Source organism: Leptonychotes weddellii, chromosome 2 (assembly GCF_054177405.1).
Source record: "Leptonychotes weddellii isolate Sample4059 chromosome 2, ASM5417740v2, whole genome shotgun sequence".
Classification (NCBI taxonomy): domain Eukaryota; kingdom Metazoa; phylum Chordata; class Mammalia; order Carnivora; family Phocidae; genus Leptonychotes; species Leptonychotes weddellii.
The window spans coordinates 103,263,342-103,278,212 of record NC_138370.1 but is presented as its reverse complement, the minus strand read 5'-3'; the positions used below and the strand labels follow the sequence as shown (position 1 = coordinate 103,278,212).

General features: G+C 37.4%; 1 protein-coding gene across 6 annotated transcripts in view; it reads right to left on the bottom strand.

Annotated features, from left to right (window-relative positions):
• Window positions 1–14,871, bottom strand: part of PPP3CA (protein phosphatase 3 catalytic subunit alpha) — a 296,797-nt gene that overhangs the window by 72,608 nt on the left and 209,318 nt on the right. For all 6 annotated transcript variants that reach the window (XM_081812089.1, XM_081812087.1, XM_081812088.1 and 3 more), the window contains 2 exons: window positions 9,160–9,284; window positions 74–185 (listed from right to left, as the gene is read on the bottom strand). In XM_081812089.1, the coding sequence (XP_081668215.1) occupies window positions 74–185; window positions 9,160–9,284 (237 nt within the window). The remainder of the gene's footprint in view (window positions 1–73; window positions 186–9,159; window positions 9,285–14,871) is intronic.

Genomic DNA, 14,871 nt, shown 5'->3' with positions numbered 1-14,871 from the left:
TCATGTGCTCTTGGTGTGGACTAAAATGACTAGCACATATGGCATTAAAGGAAGAAGCTTGAAGTATACTTACATTCTTGTTTAAATGTGAAATACTCTGTTAGATGTCTACATTCATGATTTCCACGAAGTAAAAACAGTGTTTTGGGGTAAAGAATTTTCAAGGCCCACAAATACAGCACACACTGAAAAAAATAAGAATAATATAAAAATAAATATTTTCCCATTATACTTAAGGATCCCGTTGCTCACATATGAGGAAGACATGAACTAATGTGTGACTATGACCAAAAGTCACCAAAAGGCTAGGCCTTATTAAGGAGGATATTAAAAATCAAACAGAAAACATCACTTTAGTACAAGGACAACGTTTATATGCATGCACTGAGGATCTATGCACTGCAAGAGAACAATGGACTTTACAGGGTCTATTGGAAGAAGTCTGAATGAAGATATACTCAAAATATACTGGTGTGCAAGTATGAGAAGAAACATGATTAGCAATTAACAAATGAAGACACCTCTCTTTATAAAACAAATTATTAAAAAAGAAACCAGTGGGGCGCCCTGGATGGCTCAGTTGGTTAAGCGACTGCCTTCGGCTCAGGTCATGATCCTGGAGTCCCGGGATAGGGTCCCGCATCGGGCTCCCTGCTCGGCGGGGAGTCTCCTTCTCCCTCTGACCTTCCCCCCCCTCATGCTCTCTCTCTCTCATTCTCTCTCTCAAATAAATAAATAAAATCTTAAAAAAAAAACAGTAATAGAAACAGGACAATTGGGAAGGAAAGGCAAGACAAAATTTGGAAGCAAACAATGCCACCAGGCTCAGGCTGACTTCTTTTTTTTTTAAATTTTTTATTTTCATAGCTTTATTAACTGATGTGATTTTTTTTAAATTTCTCCTCTAATTTTTTAATTTTATTATGTTATGTTCATCACCATACATTACATCATTAGGTTTTGATGTAGTGTTCCATGGTTCATTGTTTGCATATAACACCATTTTTTTTTTAAGATTTTATTTTTTAAGTTATCTCTACACCACCTGAGGTCAAGAGCCCCGCGCTGCACAACTGAGCCAGCCAGGTGCCCCGTGTCTCTGTTTTCTATTATGTTCTCTCCTTCACTAGCCTTCTTCTCCCTCATCACCTTGTCTTTTATTTCAGTGTTTTAGGTATATAAAGCCTTAAGCTTTTTGTTTGTTTGTTTTACATAGAAATATAATTAAACTGAAGGCCAGGGAATCTCACTATACATGCTGCTAATAACTACGGGAAACATTTCATATACCTTACAACTCTCAAATTAATTACTTGGGTATTGCAGTTCGTGTAAAAATGAAGGTCCACTTTGAATTCTCCAGGTTTGGAATAGGCCTCCATTGACACAGTCATCCTGGAGTGTGCATTAAAGATCACCGGGATACTCAAGTACTAACATCAATTTCATTATCCTTCACTGGCATTCATTAAGAACCCCCAGGGAGGAGAAAACCACTCTTTGAAAAGAAGTATGCTCTTTTTTCCTCATTAAGTTTATGTTCTAAAAGTGAGGCTAAGAAGATATAGAACCACAAAAATACTGAGACAAGTCTGATTCTGGTTACTAAAATCTGAAACCAAAAAACATACAACAATTACATTTTTATAAGGAACTTTCCAACATAAAGTAAATATGCTGCATAATGTCCACTGGGAAAAGCTACTGGTGATTCATTTGTTGTGATACCTGTGAAGAATAATCACCTCTGTCAGCTTATATAATAATTTATTAAATGAGTGGAAATAATTATGTTTGAATATACAGTCCAAGTCTTGGAGAAAATACTAATTATCAAAGCAAGTATTTATTATTGTGTTTTTCAAGTAAGATATTGTCTCCAACTATGTAATTATAACTGAAGTAAACAAAAATAATGGGTTGACATCAAATTTTATATATATATGTTACTTTAATTGTCTAATTATCATTTTCTTATTATACTTATTAGCTAAAGTTCATGTGACAAATGGTATTACTGTTTCTGAACAGTTAACCAAATGGTCTATACAAGTGATCCTTAAGGCATTATGATCAGTTGATGGTGCAATTCCCTGTTATCCCAGTGGGTAGTATGGTGGCTCAGTGAGTCTCTGATTGCTATGTATCTGGTTTTCAGGGCACATTTACATGCTCTCACAAAAGGAGTATTACTCAAACTTGTCTTGCATTTCAGAGAAGATATTTATAAACCATTATTAATGTCAATGAGAAAACTATTCCTAATTTAAACTTTATAAGGTTGTACCTTAATACTAAAGAAATACACACACACACACACACAATTTCCTTATTGGTTGTTAACTTTGGATGTCTAGTTTGGAATAAGATGAGAATGTAAGGTCTTTTAAGAATTATATTTATTTACTGAAATTGCTATATCTAATATATTCTATTTTTATATTGAGAAAGAATATAGGTTTTGGCCATACTGTAGCTGCTTTTAAAAAAGATTTTCTTGTTGTTGTTTTTACTAAAGTATAACTTACATACGATGAAGTGCACATATTTTAAATATGCCAGTCAATAAGTCTGTATATATGTATAATCTCATGAAACTACTAACCAAATCCAGAAGGCTCCCTTGTGCCGCCTCCCAATCAATATCCTTTTGGAAATGTAACCACGATTCTGAACTCTTCAGATTAGCTCTGTCTGTAAGAATCTTAAGCAAAGCTATTATCTCTCCAACTAAAATCTAAAACGCAAATTTCTAACCCCAGTTAAATGCTAGAGGAGTCACTTTTTAGGACCCATATTTTCTCTCTTGCCGGCTGTTAAAGATCCTGTTTCGACATTAGCACATGGCTCTACTGCCTTTAGTTTTAATTTCTGTAGCTTTTTCATAACTGAAACCTCACAGAGTGATACAGAAATATTTTATGATATGTTTTTCATACTTATTTACCTTTTCAATGATTCAATGCACATTTAATATCCTTGTTATTTAACGGATGTAAGGAGCCTAGTATATGGTGGGAGTTTAAGAAATATTAGCTCCTTTTCCTATAAATGAGAAGGAAGACAGGAACACCGAAGGGCGGGAAGGAGGGAGGGAAAGAAAGAAAAGAGAAGGAGAAGGAAAAAGAAAGGGAGAAAGAAAACATAACTCAATTTCCAAATTCTTGGCTCAGCACACCCTCAAAATAAGAGTCCTGTTTTCACATTTTATTTCCTTCTCCCCCGTGGCAAGAATAAAATATCTTCCCAAACGCGGAATAAAACCACAAACGCAGGCGGTATGGAAGAAGTGGCATGGTAAATGAATGGGCAAGAGAGGACTGGAGAGTGGAGCCCTGCCAGACTTCACCCTCAACATCTGGTGGGCGAGGGCTGCCAAGGCAACACTGTCTTGCTGGCAACTGTTCTGCCATCTAAAGTTCTAACATTCTGGAGACCTGTCTGTCTGAAACGAAATCATAACCTGACATTATTTTTTAAAAAGGAGAGTCTCATAAAAAAAAAAAAAAAATTACCCCCATAAGCCATGAAACGCAAATTAGTTAAATAATTGGTTCTTTTCATCTACGTGGTAGGAGATGGCTAATTTGCACAACATGCTCACTGAATTAATTGGTTAAGGTGGAAACAGAGAGGCAAGTTACACTGGCCTTTTTGTGGGGCTAGATGTAAATTCCTTGCACTAATGACTTTCAACTGGACCTTCACGGTCTTTCCAGTGTTACTCGAAATAATTAGTTACAACTTAAAATTAGTTTTAAAATATGAACAACTGAGCACCCTCTAGATTTTTATTAATTTCTTTCATAGACATGGTTTTCTTCTATTTAGTTTATCAGTCTTCTCCAGTGAAGCAGCACTAAGGATATCATTTTGCCAAGGATATCGTTTTCTTCATTAGTTTAATTGGTTCACTGATAACAGTGGTGCCATGATTTATTTTTGTAATTTATGCCTTTTGATGATGAGTGTTCTTGAAAACTTGCATAGGGGAGTAAAGAAAGATGTGAAAGAGGGAGGAAGTTAAAAAGCAAAGAGACAGCTTCAGATATACATCAACCAGCCTTCTACAATAACTCTCCACGCTGTGACACATTCCGATCAAAAGGGACACCTCTCAGTCATAGGACAATTAAGTGAAGGATGTACGCTGGTTGGGAAAAGATCCAAACTCCCGAAATGTCAAATGCACCTCCTCTCAGACATTCTCTGCCTGGTCTGACGAGCATGCAGACAAGCAGCTGAGCAATAGCGACGCACGACAAAGACCATCGGTGGCAGGGAGACAGCAATGTCTTCCTCATGTCTGTGGCATCACTCTGCCACCTAACATCGCTTTCTGTACCGTCTGCTTGTTATTCTCAGGCAGAAGCATGGAACGTTGCCTGACTTGCCACGGTTCATTTTTGTCTATGAGTTCACAGTGAATAAACACAACATCTCTTCATGCTTAACTGTGTCTGAGGCCTGGGCTGAGACCTGTATGTAGGTAGCACGGGAGGGGCTAGCTCACTGCTAAGCTCACTGCCGTGCACACTGGTTAGAAGAAGAACGTGAGCACGTGAACAGGAAACAGCTGGGCAGGCCTCCCCATCTGCAATTCTTGTTTTTCTTTTTGCGTTCTCCGAGGAACACGCTCAGACGTGGACCTCTATACACACCCTCTATACACATGTATGCTTGATCAAAGAGATTAGGTAGCATAATGCAATCATCAGAAAGAGGATGGTATTTGGTGTGAGACAAATTATTACTCCAAACAAAATTACCTCTCTCATCACTGCTCCAAAGCCCACTTGTTTTCTTGGGGCTAACTTTGTGAGGAATGATTTCTAATCTTGGTAGAAAGAGAAGGTGGTGGGGGTTGGGGGTGCAGAAAATGAACTCTGCGTCCTGCCCACAGCACATTACCTACTGCCTGGAAATACTACCCAACAGAGACCGTATGCAATCTGAACCTACTCCTCAAAGCTGATTTGCTGAAATTAAACATAAGTGGCTCCTCTTTGCCCAGAGGAGAGCCAAAGAAGAATACCTGCAGGGGAGCCCTGAATTATTGAGAGGAATCAAGAACCTTTTGAAAGCTGTTAGGACAGTCCACGCTGGAAAAGGGAGCTCTGATTTTAGGCATTCTCTTAAACCGACAGTATCTTACTCAAAGGGAATATTTTATATTCAATGCTGGACCTTCAGATTGAAGAGGTGGGGGAGAGGGCCATGAGTGCATGTTTGCACATGCATGAGTGGATTATAAAAGTGTCTATCAGTTTCTGCATCCCTGATGTGTGCATTTTTTGTGGTTCGCTTCGTGAATATGGCCAAGGCATGTGTGGAGTGGAAAGAGCACAGACTTCAAAGCCCAGTACTGTCATTTACTCTGTGTGTGATTCTCTCTGAGCTTTGGTTTCCACATGCACAAAAAGAAGACATTTGCACGTTCCTCGCAGAACTGTGAGGAATAAAGGAGATCGTGTCTACCAGGCCAATAATAGCATTTCAGCATGCAAACAACGTAAGCTTCCATAATCCACAATTAAGAGCCCCAAAGTATTCTCAGTAAATATATTTTATAGAAACGTCTGTTCTATTTTAAACATGATGATATCACTGAGCCATCCCAAAGCCCTTCAAAGGTCACAGTCTAATCAAAATGGATCATTTTCATAGATGAGGCCTTCACATTTTTGTTATTTCTGTATGCATGCGGCAAGTCCCTGGAGCTGTACTCTCAGACACTTAGAGTTTAATTAAAGAGCTTTGTGAAGATGGGAACTCTGATAGATGCATCTCAGAACTTTCAAATGTCCTGATACATTTGCTATGTCACCAACACCTGGGTTCACTCTTTGATCCTTTGCTTGAATTTCAAAAGGTGCATACGACACACAATATTGCAACTTTCATAGTTCAAATATCTAGATTAATTGTAGACTCAAAAGAAATCTGCTGAAGAGTAAGTTAGTGATTACTGCTTCTCGAGTTCTTTAATTTAAGGAAACAGAGCTCTAAAAAGCTCCTAATCAGGGAGAGTTTAGGAAATTTCAAGTTAATTTGAGGCCAGAGATTCAGAAGCCTCAACTCTCGGAGTAAAAATTCAAAGGTAAATAAGCACCAACCAGATTAAGAAATAATATTATCCAAAGATAGGGCTGGTGAGACAAAGAAGGAGTCCAAATGCGTCAACTGTTACTCAAGGAACACATGATTTATTTAGTGCTTTATCTTTACTAGTAAATTAATAGGGAACAGTGTTAATTCTTTGACTAGATTTAAAAGATGGCAATTGAGTCATTAAAATCGCAAATATTACACCATTGAAAAAATTTTCCAACATAGCACTCCATCGTTTGGCCAATAAAAATAATCACTCCCAACAGAGAGATTTCCCTAGGAAGGTGAGCTTCAAGGAAAGTAGAACACCTATTTCGTTCATCCTCAGAATCTTACATAGGAGCACTTTGCATGTTAAATGAATAAGATGAACTTAAGAGTCACTCAAATAATTTTTGGAAGTATTTACTTAGATTCCACAGAATCGTAATTTAAGGGAAGTAGTAGAAACATTTTATGCCCCATTTCTGTTTTCTGCCTATTGCAGTCTTTCTCAAATCTGGCTACATATTAAAATCACCTCTGGCCATAGCAACAAGTTCTGGCCTATGGAATGCAAGTTGAAGTAGTGGTACCACTTCTGGGAAACATGCATAAATGAGAGGACATGCCCTTCTCTTTTTCCTTTTCCTTCTAGCTGAATGCAACACAGGACATGATGGTTGAAGCTGGTGTAGCTGTCTTGGGTGACAAGGCAGCCTTTGGAACGAGCCCACACATCCCATGCCCATCAGAGCAACAAGGCAGAAAGGGCCTGGGCCCCGGGACCAGGCTGGGTCACACCAGCTGGGCAGTCCCATCTGTGAGCTTCTACTGGAGAGAGAAATAAACTTCTATCTTGTTCAAACCACCATTTCACAGGTTTGTTGTTATTTTCTCTTGGCAGATACCAGCCCTAATGTGATATAAAGGTCTTAGGAAATTTGCCTTCAATCGCCCTTCCCTACCAAGTTGGTCAAGTTAGCCCATGAATAAAATTTATGAAGTTTACTAATTTCTTCCCTTGTACTTTGCTTGTTTCAATTTCCTTCCTAATTAATCTCACTTCTTTGATTCAGTCTTCCCCAGTCAAGTCTGCTCTCAAAATTGTTCCACTTTTCTATATTGCAATGGCAATCATTTTCTGTACTTCTTTTATCACAAGGTTTTAATAATTCAAATCATTGAATCCTGGATGACCAAGGCTTTTGATTCTATGTAACTTTTTACAGTTATTATTTTCCCACATAGATTTAGTCTTCTAGAAAGCAAGGCTATACATTTCTTCAAATTCTCTATAGTTCTGATCGTACTGCATATACACTTCATGTGTTCAATAATACAGTACTTGTTTACCAAGTGGAAGAAATACCAAAAATTTACTTCCTCCTTTTGTTTTTATATACCAAAACCATCTCTCCTTCCCTTGTCACCATGAATAATTAAGAAATGTATGGTCCTCAAATACAGAAAGGCTTAATATATTGGTGAAAAAATATATATATTTATAATTTATATAGCAAATGACAAAAGTTTCTCTCTCTCTAGAGAGAGAGACTCAATGACTGAAGGTAAATTGAATAACCAAAAAAATAAAATTGGTATGATAGTTTTAAAAACAAAAGCTGTTTAAGAGTGGAATGTTCTTCAACATTAAATATTCCTATAGTAAATAAAATATTATGATGAAAATTTAAAAAACTAAAATCTTTTTACATGGTTATTATGAATATATGATGTTGGTGTGAGACTTTTATAAAGTTGATTTCTCTCTTAATTTTTTTTTTTCCTTTTAAATGTTTTTTTGGGGGGCGCCTGGGTGGCTCAGTCGTTAAGCATCTGCCTTCGGCTCAGGTCCTGGTCCCAGGGTCCTGGGATCGAGCCCCGCATCGGGCTCCCTGCTCGGCGGGAAGTCTGCTTCTCCCTCTCCCGCTCCCCCTGCTTGTGTTCCCTCTCTCGCTATGTCTCTCTCTGTCAAATAAATAAATAAAATCTTTAAAAATAAATAAATAAATAAAATACATGTTTTTTTTCTGAGAACACATATAATGGCAGGTACTATAGCATGAGCTCTGCTTCTTTAATACTTATTCTCATTTTTATTTTAAATCCTTTCTTTTTTTTTAAAGACTTATTTATTTATTAGAGAGAGAGACACACGGAGAGTGCATGCATGCACACAAGCGGGGAGAGGAGGGGGGAAGGCCAGAGGGAGAAGGAGAGAGATAATCCTCAAGCAGGCTCCCTGTTGAGTGTGGAGCCTGATGCAGGACTTGAGTCCAGGACCCTGAGATCATGACCTGAGCTGAAATCAAGAGTCAGACACCCAACCAACTGAACCACCCAGGCATCCCATCAAATCATTTCTTTTAATAAATATCTGATGACCCCTTTCTATGTTTGAGACACCATGTTAAGCACCAGGAAGAACAAACAAGTGAATAAAGCGAAGTCTTTGCCTTTATTTTGAATGCAATTTCTACTTACCTGAAGCGGATGCAGGTGGGAGGCTGAGGAAGAACCTCTACTCAAAGGCTATCTGTTTTGTTTTAATTAATGAGTTTGACAAATTACCCTAGTTTAGATGACAGATGCCAAAAAAGGCAAAACACAGCAGCTGTAAGTGTACTCACACATACTTACACATAAAAACACAGACACAGACAGCCATGCACCTGGTTATCAATTTACAAAGATGAGTTATTGCCTCACAATTATAAGGCATAAGCATGCAAATACATTCCTGCTTATTTAAAAAACTTTGATTACTTCTGTCGACAGGAAAAAGAATTATCTAATGTAAAATATGATATAATTTTTGCAAAGTTGCAAATATATAAAAGGTATAAAAGGCAAAATCTTAATAATGACCATCTCCTTGGCATCTCTATGTATTAAAAAGCATATGGGAATCAGCTGAAAATAGAATACATAATATCCCAAGAATTAGGTGCATTAAAGTTCTATTATAGACTAGGAATTTCCTTAAGACAATAACATTTACCACTTGTAGTTTGCCAAGATATTGTTGATCCATTCCCGAATAGCTAAGAAATGATGCGGACTTACTTCAATACTGAAGTACCCTCTGTCAACATAGTCCCCTAAGAAGAGGTAGCGAGTGTTGGCAGGAGATCCCCCCACTTCAAAGAGCTTCATCAAGTCAAAGAATTGTCCATGGATGTCCCCACAAACTGAAAGAAACAAAGAAAATTCATTTTATGGTCACATTATGATTCTGAATTAGATATAAAAATTACAAAATTTTAGAGCCAGAAGGAATGTAGAGCTCATCTTAGCCGAAATATTCTTTTGCAAAACAGGATGAATGAGACAGAGATTTCAAAGTTAATTAATGCGTACCTGGCTCTACCATCCAAACTTACCAATTCACAGATTAACTGTAAAAATAAAGATAATAATAATAATGACTAGTATTGCTATGCATTCAACAATGCTACACCACATCCTGTGCTAAGAAATTTATGCACATTTCCTGATTTCATACTAACAAGGTCATGGGGTGAATTTTCCCTTTGCAGATAAGAGATAAAGCAAAGAGAGGTTCAGAAATTTGGAATTATCTCTATATAACTGAGGTCTGAATAAAGAAATACTACCTTTTATTACCTCCTGAAGAAAAAGAAAGTTAATATGTATCACAAAAACTATATTTCATTGAATCTAAAATGCCATCAATTATAAAACACATCATTAGTTTATGTACCACTAAGAAAAAACCCTCCAATTTAAATTTAAATTATAAAAGAATATTTTTTATAAGATGTACTCTAATATCAGATGTTAAAAGTGACAAAAAAATTGTGAAATAAAAAAAAAACCTGTAATAGTACCAAAAATCACTGGGAAATAGTATTTCTTAATTTTCTCACCTTCTCTTTTAAAACCAAAATTCTCGAAAGAACTATGCAGCCTCTCTTTTTAGAAACCACTTATTTAGTACTTATCATTTCATTTACTACTTCCAAAGCCCTAAAAAAATATATATATTATCTCCATTATACAGATGAGGAAATAGTGTAGCTAAGACAGGTTATGTGGCTAAGCAAGATGACTCTTCTATATGGATAATCCAGGGTTTAAATTCAGGTTTGCCTAATTCAAAGCTTTTGCTACCAACCACCATGTTATAATATCTTTGATATTTTATATGTTTTACCTATGTATACGTATTTAATATTTTAAAATAATTTTATGCTTAAATGATGAACATGATGTGGTTGTTTCTTGAACACTAAGAGGCTCATGGAATGAATATATCAACAAATAGGAAATCTTAGTAGGCCAAAGCACGCTATCTTAATGCATTCTATGCTGCAATCAATTTAAGATAAAACCATTTTAGTCTACCTCCATCTCATTCCCCCTCTCCTTTTCTTGTTTGCTAGATGTGGGTCTTCGATGTCTTAAATAATCCAAGTTTCTTTCTTCCTTGGATTTCCACAGGCTGATGCCTTTTCATCCACCAGTCACAGGTGCAAAGGGTTCTTTCTTGAGCACTCTATATAAAGGAGTTGCCTTTCTCCAAAATCATTCTTCATCCCATTAATTTGTTTTACTTTCTTCACAATAGTTAACACTATTGGGAATTATCTGGCTTATTAATTTGCATGCCGTTTCTTCCCTGATCTTTCCCACTGAAATATAACCTCTGTGAGGTTGTATAACTTGTCAGTCTTGGTCACTGTATCCCCAGTGCTAAGAACAGCACCTCCCACCCAGTAGGCACATGAGAAACATGTGCTACCTGAGGATTCTTCCACTGGGCTTGTGCTGTGCTTAATTTGGAAATCCATTAACTGAGAAGTCAGGGATTTTAAGATGCCCTTGGGATTGATAGAGTTGGATGACAAGTCTGTAGAGTTCACTCTGGTGCAAGCCAAAAGCCTTCAAGTTGTCTAAGATGCTTGTTTTAAGCCTTTGAGTCACAGCTTTCAAAACAGTGTGCAGCAAGACTGGGGTAGAATGCGGGACCTCCAAACTGGTTCCCCTACCTGGTTCTACATCAGAAACACATGGGGAGGTTTGGAAACTAGATCCCTGGGCCTTGAATTGGAATCTCCAGAGATGCAGATTTATAACCAGCTCTTAGATAAGTCTTATCTAGTCAGTAAGACTAAATAGACCTACACTTTTGAGCCTTTGTGGGCACACCTCAGCCCTCATTCTGCATGCTTGTGTGGTTCGCCTCACAGGGATTATATGTGGGGGAGATACATGTTTGAAAGGCAACTTCTTTCAATGTTAATTCCAGGTTGGTGTGAAAGCAGGAGTTCCTATTTGTGAAAGGATAATATTGAAGGGATTGTTTGATCGAATCTAGGAGAAAGAGATGAATCAAAGAAAAGTGATAAGATAAGAACAAAATTTCTTTGGGCTTCTGAATGCAGCTATTGCTTATGCTTTGTGCATTTCAGTTTTAGGATAAAAGATTTATCCCAAATATCTGGGAACATACTCTGGTTTCTCTTCAGATCGCATAAATCTTTCGCCTTTTACCAAATATCTGGGAACATTCACTACTTTGATATCAAACTTCAGGATAAAAGTGATTGCCACACCCAAGAGGATATCGGGTGGGGGCCATGGCACCACACAGAGGGAAGGTTACTTCTACGCGATGGTAAGTGAAAGGTATAGCCAGGTAGCTTTCCCTCTCTTTTATGCTGTGGCTCCCACCTTCCATCCTCTTGGGTATACCTGAGCAATATAAAAATGTCAGCTAATGAGGCAAGCTGTCTTGCTCACAGTCTCCAATTTGCCACCAGGCTAGGTCCTTTCATCTTCAACATCATTTGGTTTTAACAACACTTCCAAAACAACCAGGCTTTGACAAGTTCTGTTATACCTTCAAGGCAAGCTCTTTCTTCATCGACATAGCCTTGTTTCCCACATTTCCCTAGCTTTCCATTATTTGCTTCTCATTGCCAATGGAACACTGCTGGTGGACAGAGTACTCACCTAAGGGCCAACACTGAAAGGCCTGTTATATTGAAAAGGCTCCAAAACTAAAGATACGCAATACGGGCAATAAAAGCACTCCTACTCTCTATGAAAATATCCATTCACCTGGCTAAACATTCTCCCAAAATATATATTGTGTCTTCAATAGATTATTAGGAGAACTGTATATATTTCCATCAGAAAGGTAGAGAGTTACAGCATTAATAAAATGAACACATCAAAGATAATGAAATAAAACAGAAGGATTTTTTTTTTTCTGGACCATCGATACCCTTATCCATGAGTAACCTGATGTGCCACAACCTGATGGTTATTTTCCCTATGAACTGTGGTCCTACTTTTGTTTTTATACTGGAGAAGTAAGAACTCCATGAGTTTTTATACTGCTCGGGTATACTAAGCAGTTAAATCTATTTGGTGAGAAGGTGTCATTATCTTCTTGGTTCTTTCCCTAAGTGGGGTGACTAAATGATTTTGAATGTGGCTACTCTAATATTCTCAGTACAACCAAATGGCGCAAGAGTGACCAACATCCTGTGATGCTTCCATATTTATTACTTTTTTCTCTTCTACTATCAGGAAATACATAAATTATGCCGAAATAACCAAGTGCTAAGTAAAACCTAAGTAAACAATTACTTTTAAGTAAATGCCTTTTAATATTGCTTCCCTGCCCACAATGACTCTCAGTCCACCGCAAATAAAACTTTACTGGAAATGATTCTGACACATGAGTGGTACCAACTTCTGATCTAAATCTTCTGAAGGAGAGTACAGAATTTTGAAGTGGGAAACTGAAAAAAAAATACAGAAAGGCCTCATCTTTATTTCTTAAGGAAGGGAATAGCTTTTATTTCTAATATTTCTGGAGAGCTAGTTTATTTTTTATTTATTTTTTTTATTTATTTATTCATGAAAGTCAGAGAGAGAGAGAGAGAGGCAGAGGCAGAGGGAGAGAAGCAGGCTCCCCGCCTAGCAGGGAGCCCGATGCGGGACTCGATCCCAGGACTCTGGGATCATGACCTGAGCCGAAGGCAGACGCTTAACCATCTGAGCCACCCAGGCGCCCCTGGAGAGCTAGTTTATTAAGCTTTGAACTCACAGGTTTGGACAGAGGTTCAAGTACATATAAACATAACTATAACTGTGTGTCTGTCTATGCATGTGCATGCGTGTGCATGTGTGTGTGTGTAAAACCACCCATCACAAAGGAGGAATTATTTGGAGATTAGTGGTCGGTGTAGCAGTTAGGGAGTCATTAAACAAGTTCAAGACTTTACTCGCTGTATATTACAGCAAAGTAGTGCTAAAGAGAAAGCAATAAACAGCTGGGGCAGTAACAAGGGACTCTTTGTAGTTGACTGAGTAAGTTCTTATATTCTACAAACTGGACAGTGAATCAGTCACAGGGCAAGTCTAAGAATCCCTAAAACCAGCACACTGCTAAGTAGAGAAGATAATGGCCAGCACATGGAGGACAAATAGGCTCTTGAGAAAATAACAGGCAGAGGAAGAAGGACAAGCTGGAAAGATAATCATGACCACGACCAAGCCCTTGCCTTGCATCTCCTGACTAGAGATAAGCTGGTAACTCTATTTAGAAGGGATAGGTGTTCGGTACAAGAACCATGCACATATTATACATACAATTAGGTAAGCACGTCATAGTTAATTTAGTGAATCAGCAAATAAGTATGTCCGTATTATAATTTAATTTTTTTTCAAAGAATTCCATTGTTTCTAAGTTCACATTGGCAATTAAATTACAACATTAAAAAACGTAAACAGCACACAGTACTGAATACAGGAGGACGGGCCCAGTATAACTGCTATACAGTTGATAGTTTGAAAAGGACTCTGACAAAATTGTCATCCTGAAAAGGAGTCATAGTAACAAATATAAAATATATACTTTCATGTAAAACTACTTACAATAGTTTTGAATTACTGCTCACACTCCCACATTTTCTTGTTTATATAAAAAAAATCCATCAAAGAACATCACTGGGTCAACTTCTTACTGACACTAAGCAAAACTTCTATGTCATAGCATTCCAGGTTAAAGAAAGCTTACACAAATTAGAATGCTTGGGGACAGAGAAGTGAGTTGTTAAAGACAGACAAACAGACAAACAAAAAAACTGTCAAACGATAAATTGCAGGGGGAAAAAAGATTTTTAATAGACCAGCTTTCAATATTGCATTGATACCATGATTTAGAAGTCTAGTGCTTTGGATTCTTGACTCGAGATTTTTCTATAAAGACCTTTTAGTTCCTCCAAAACACTGGCTTTTATCATCTTGGAAGACTTGCATGAAGTAGAATAGCTTCTTATACAAGTTTTTCCAGTTCACACTAAACTGACAGTTTGTAATGTTTCTTTTAGAAAAGACGTTACTGAATCGCCTAGCAACTTACACCATTAGGGTGCCGCTGTCCTTTCAGCTTCACTGACTTCAACCCAATATTTTTTCCATAGTAGCCACATTCTCCAAAGACAGTAACATTTCTCATGTTAAGGAACTAACATGTCAAATTCTCAGCATGAGGGGATTAATCTATTAAACTTATTGGTTTGATTTTTTAATCTTCTGTCAGCTACAACTTATTCTTTCCCAAAATTCACAATTTTGCAGAGAAAGGTCTTACGTGTAGAGATTTTGCTATAGGTTAAATACAAGTACATATCTGCTTCCCTCTGTTGCTAATCCAGGCTTAGGTAAACCTTCGTGAATGGTAAGTTCCAGTACAAACCAGCCGGTGTGAATATGTGCAGTTAATTAGCAGAATGTGTA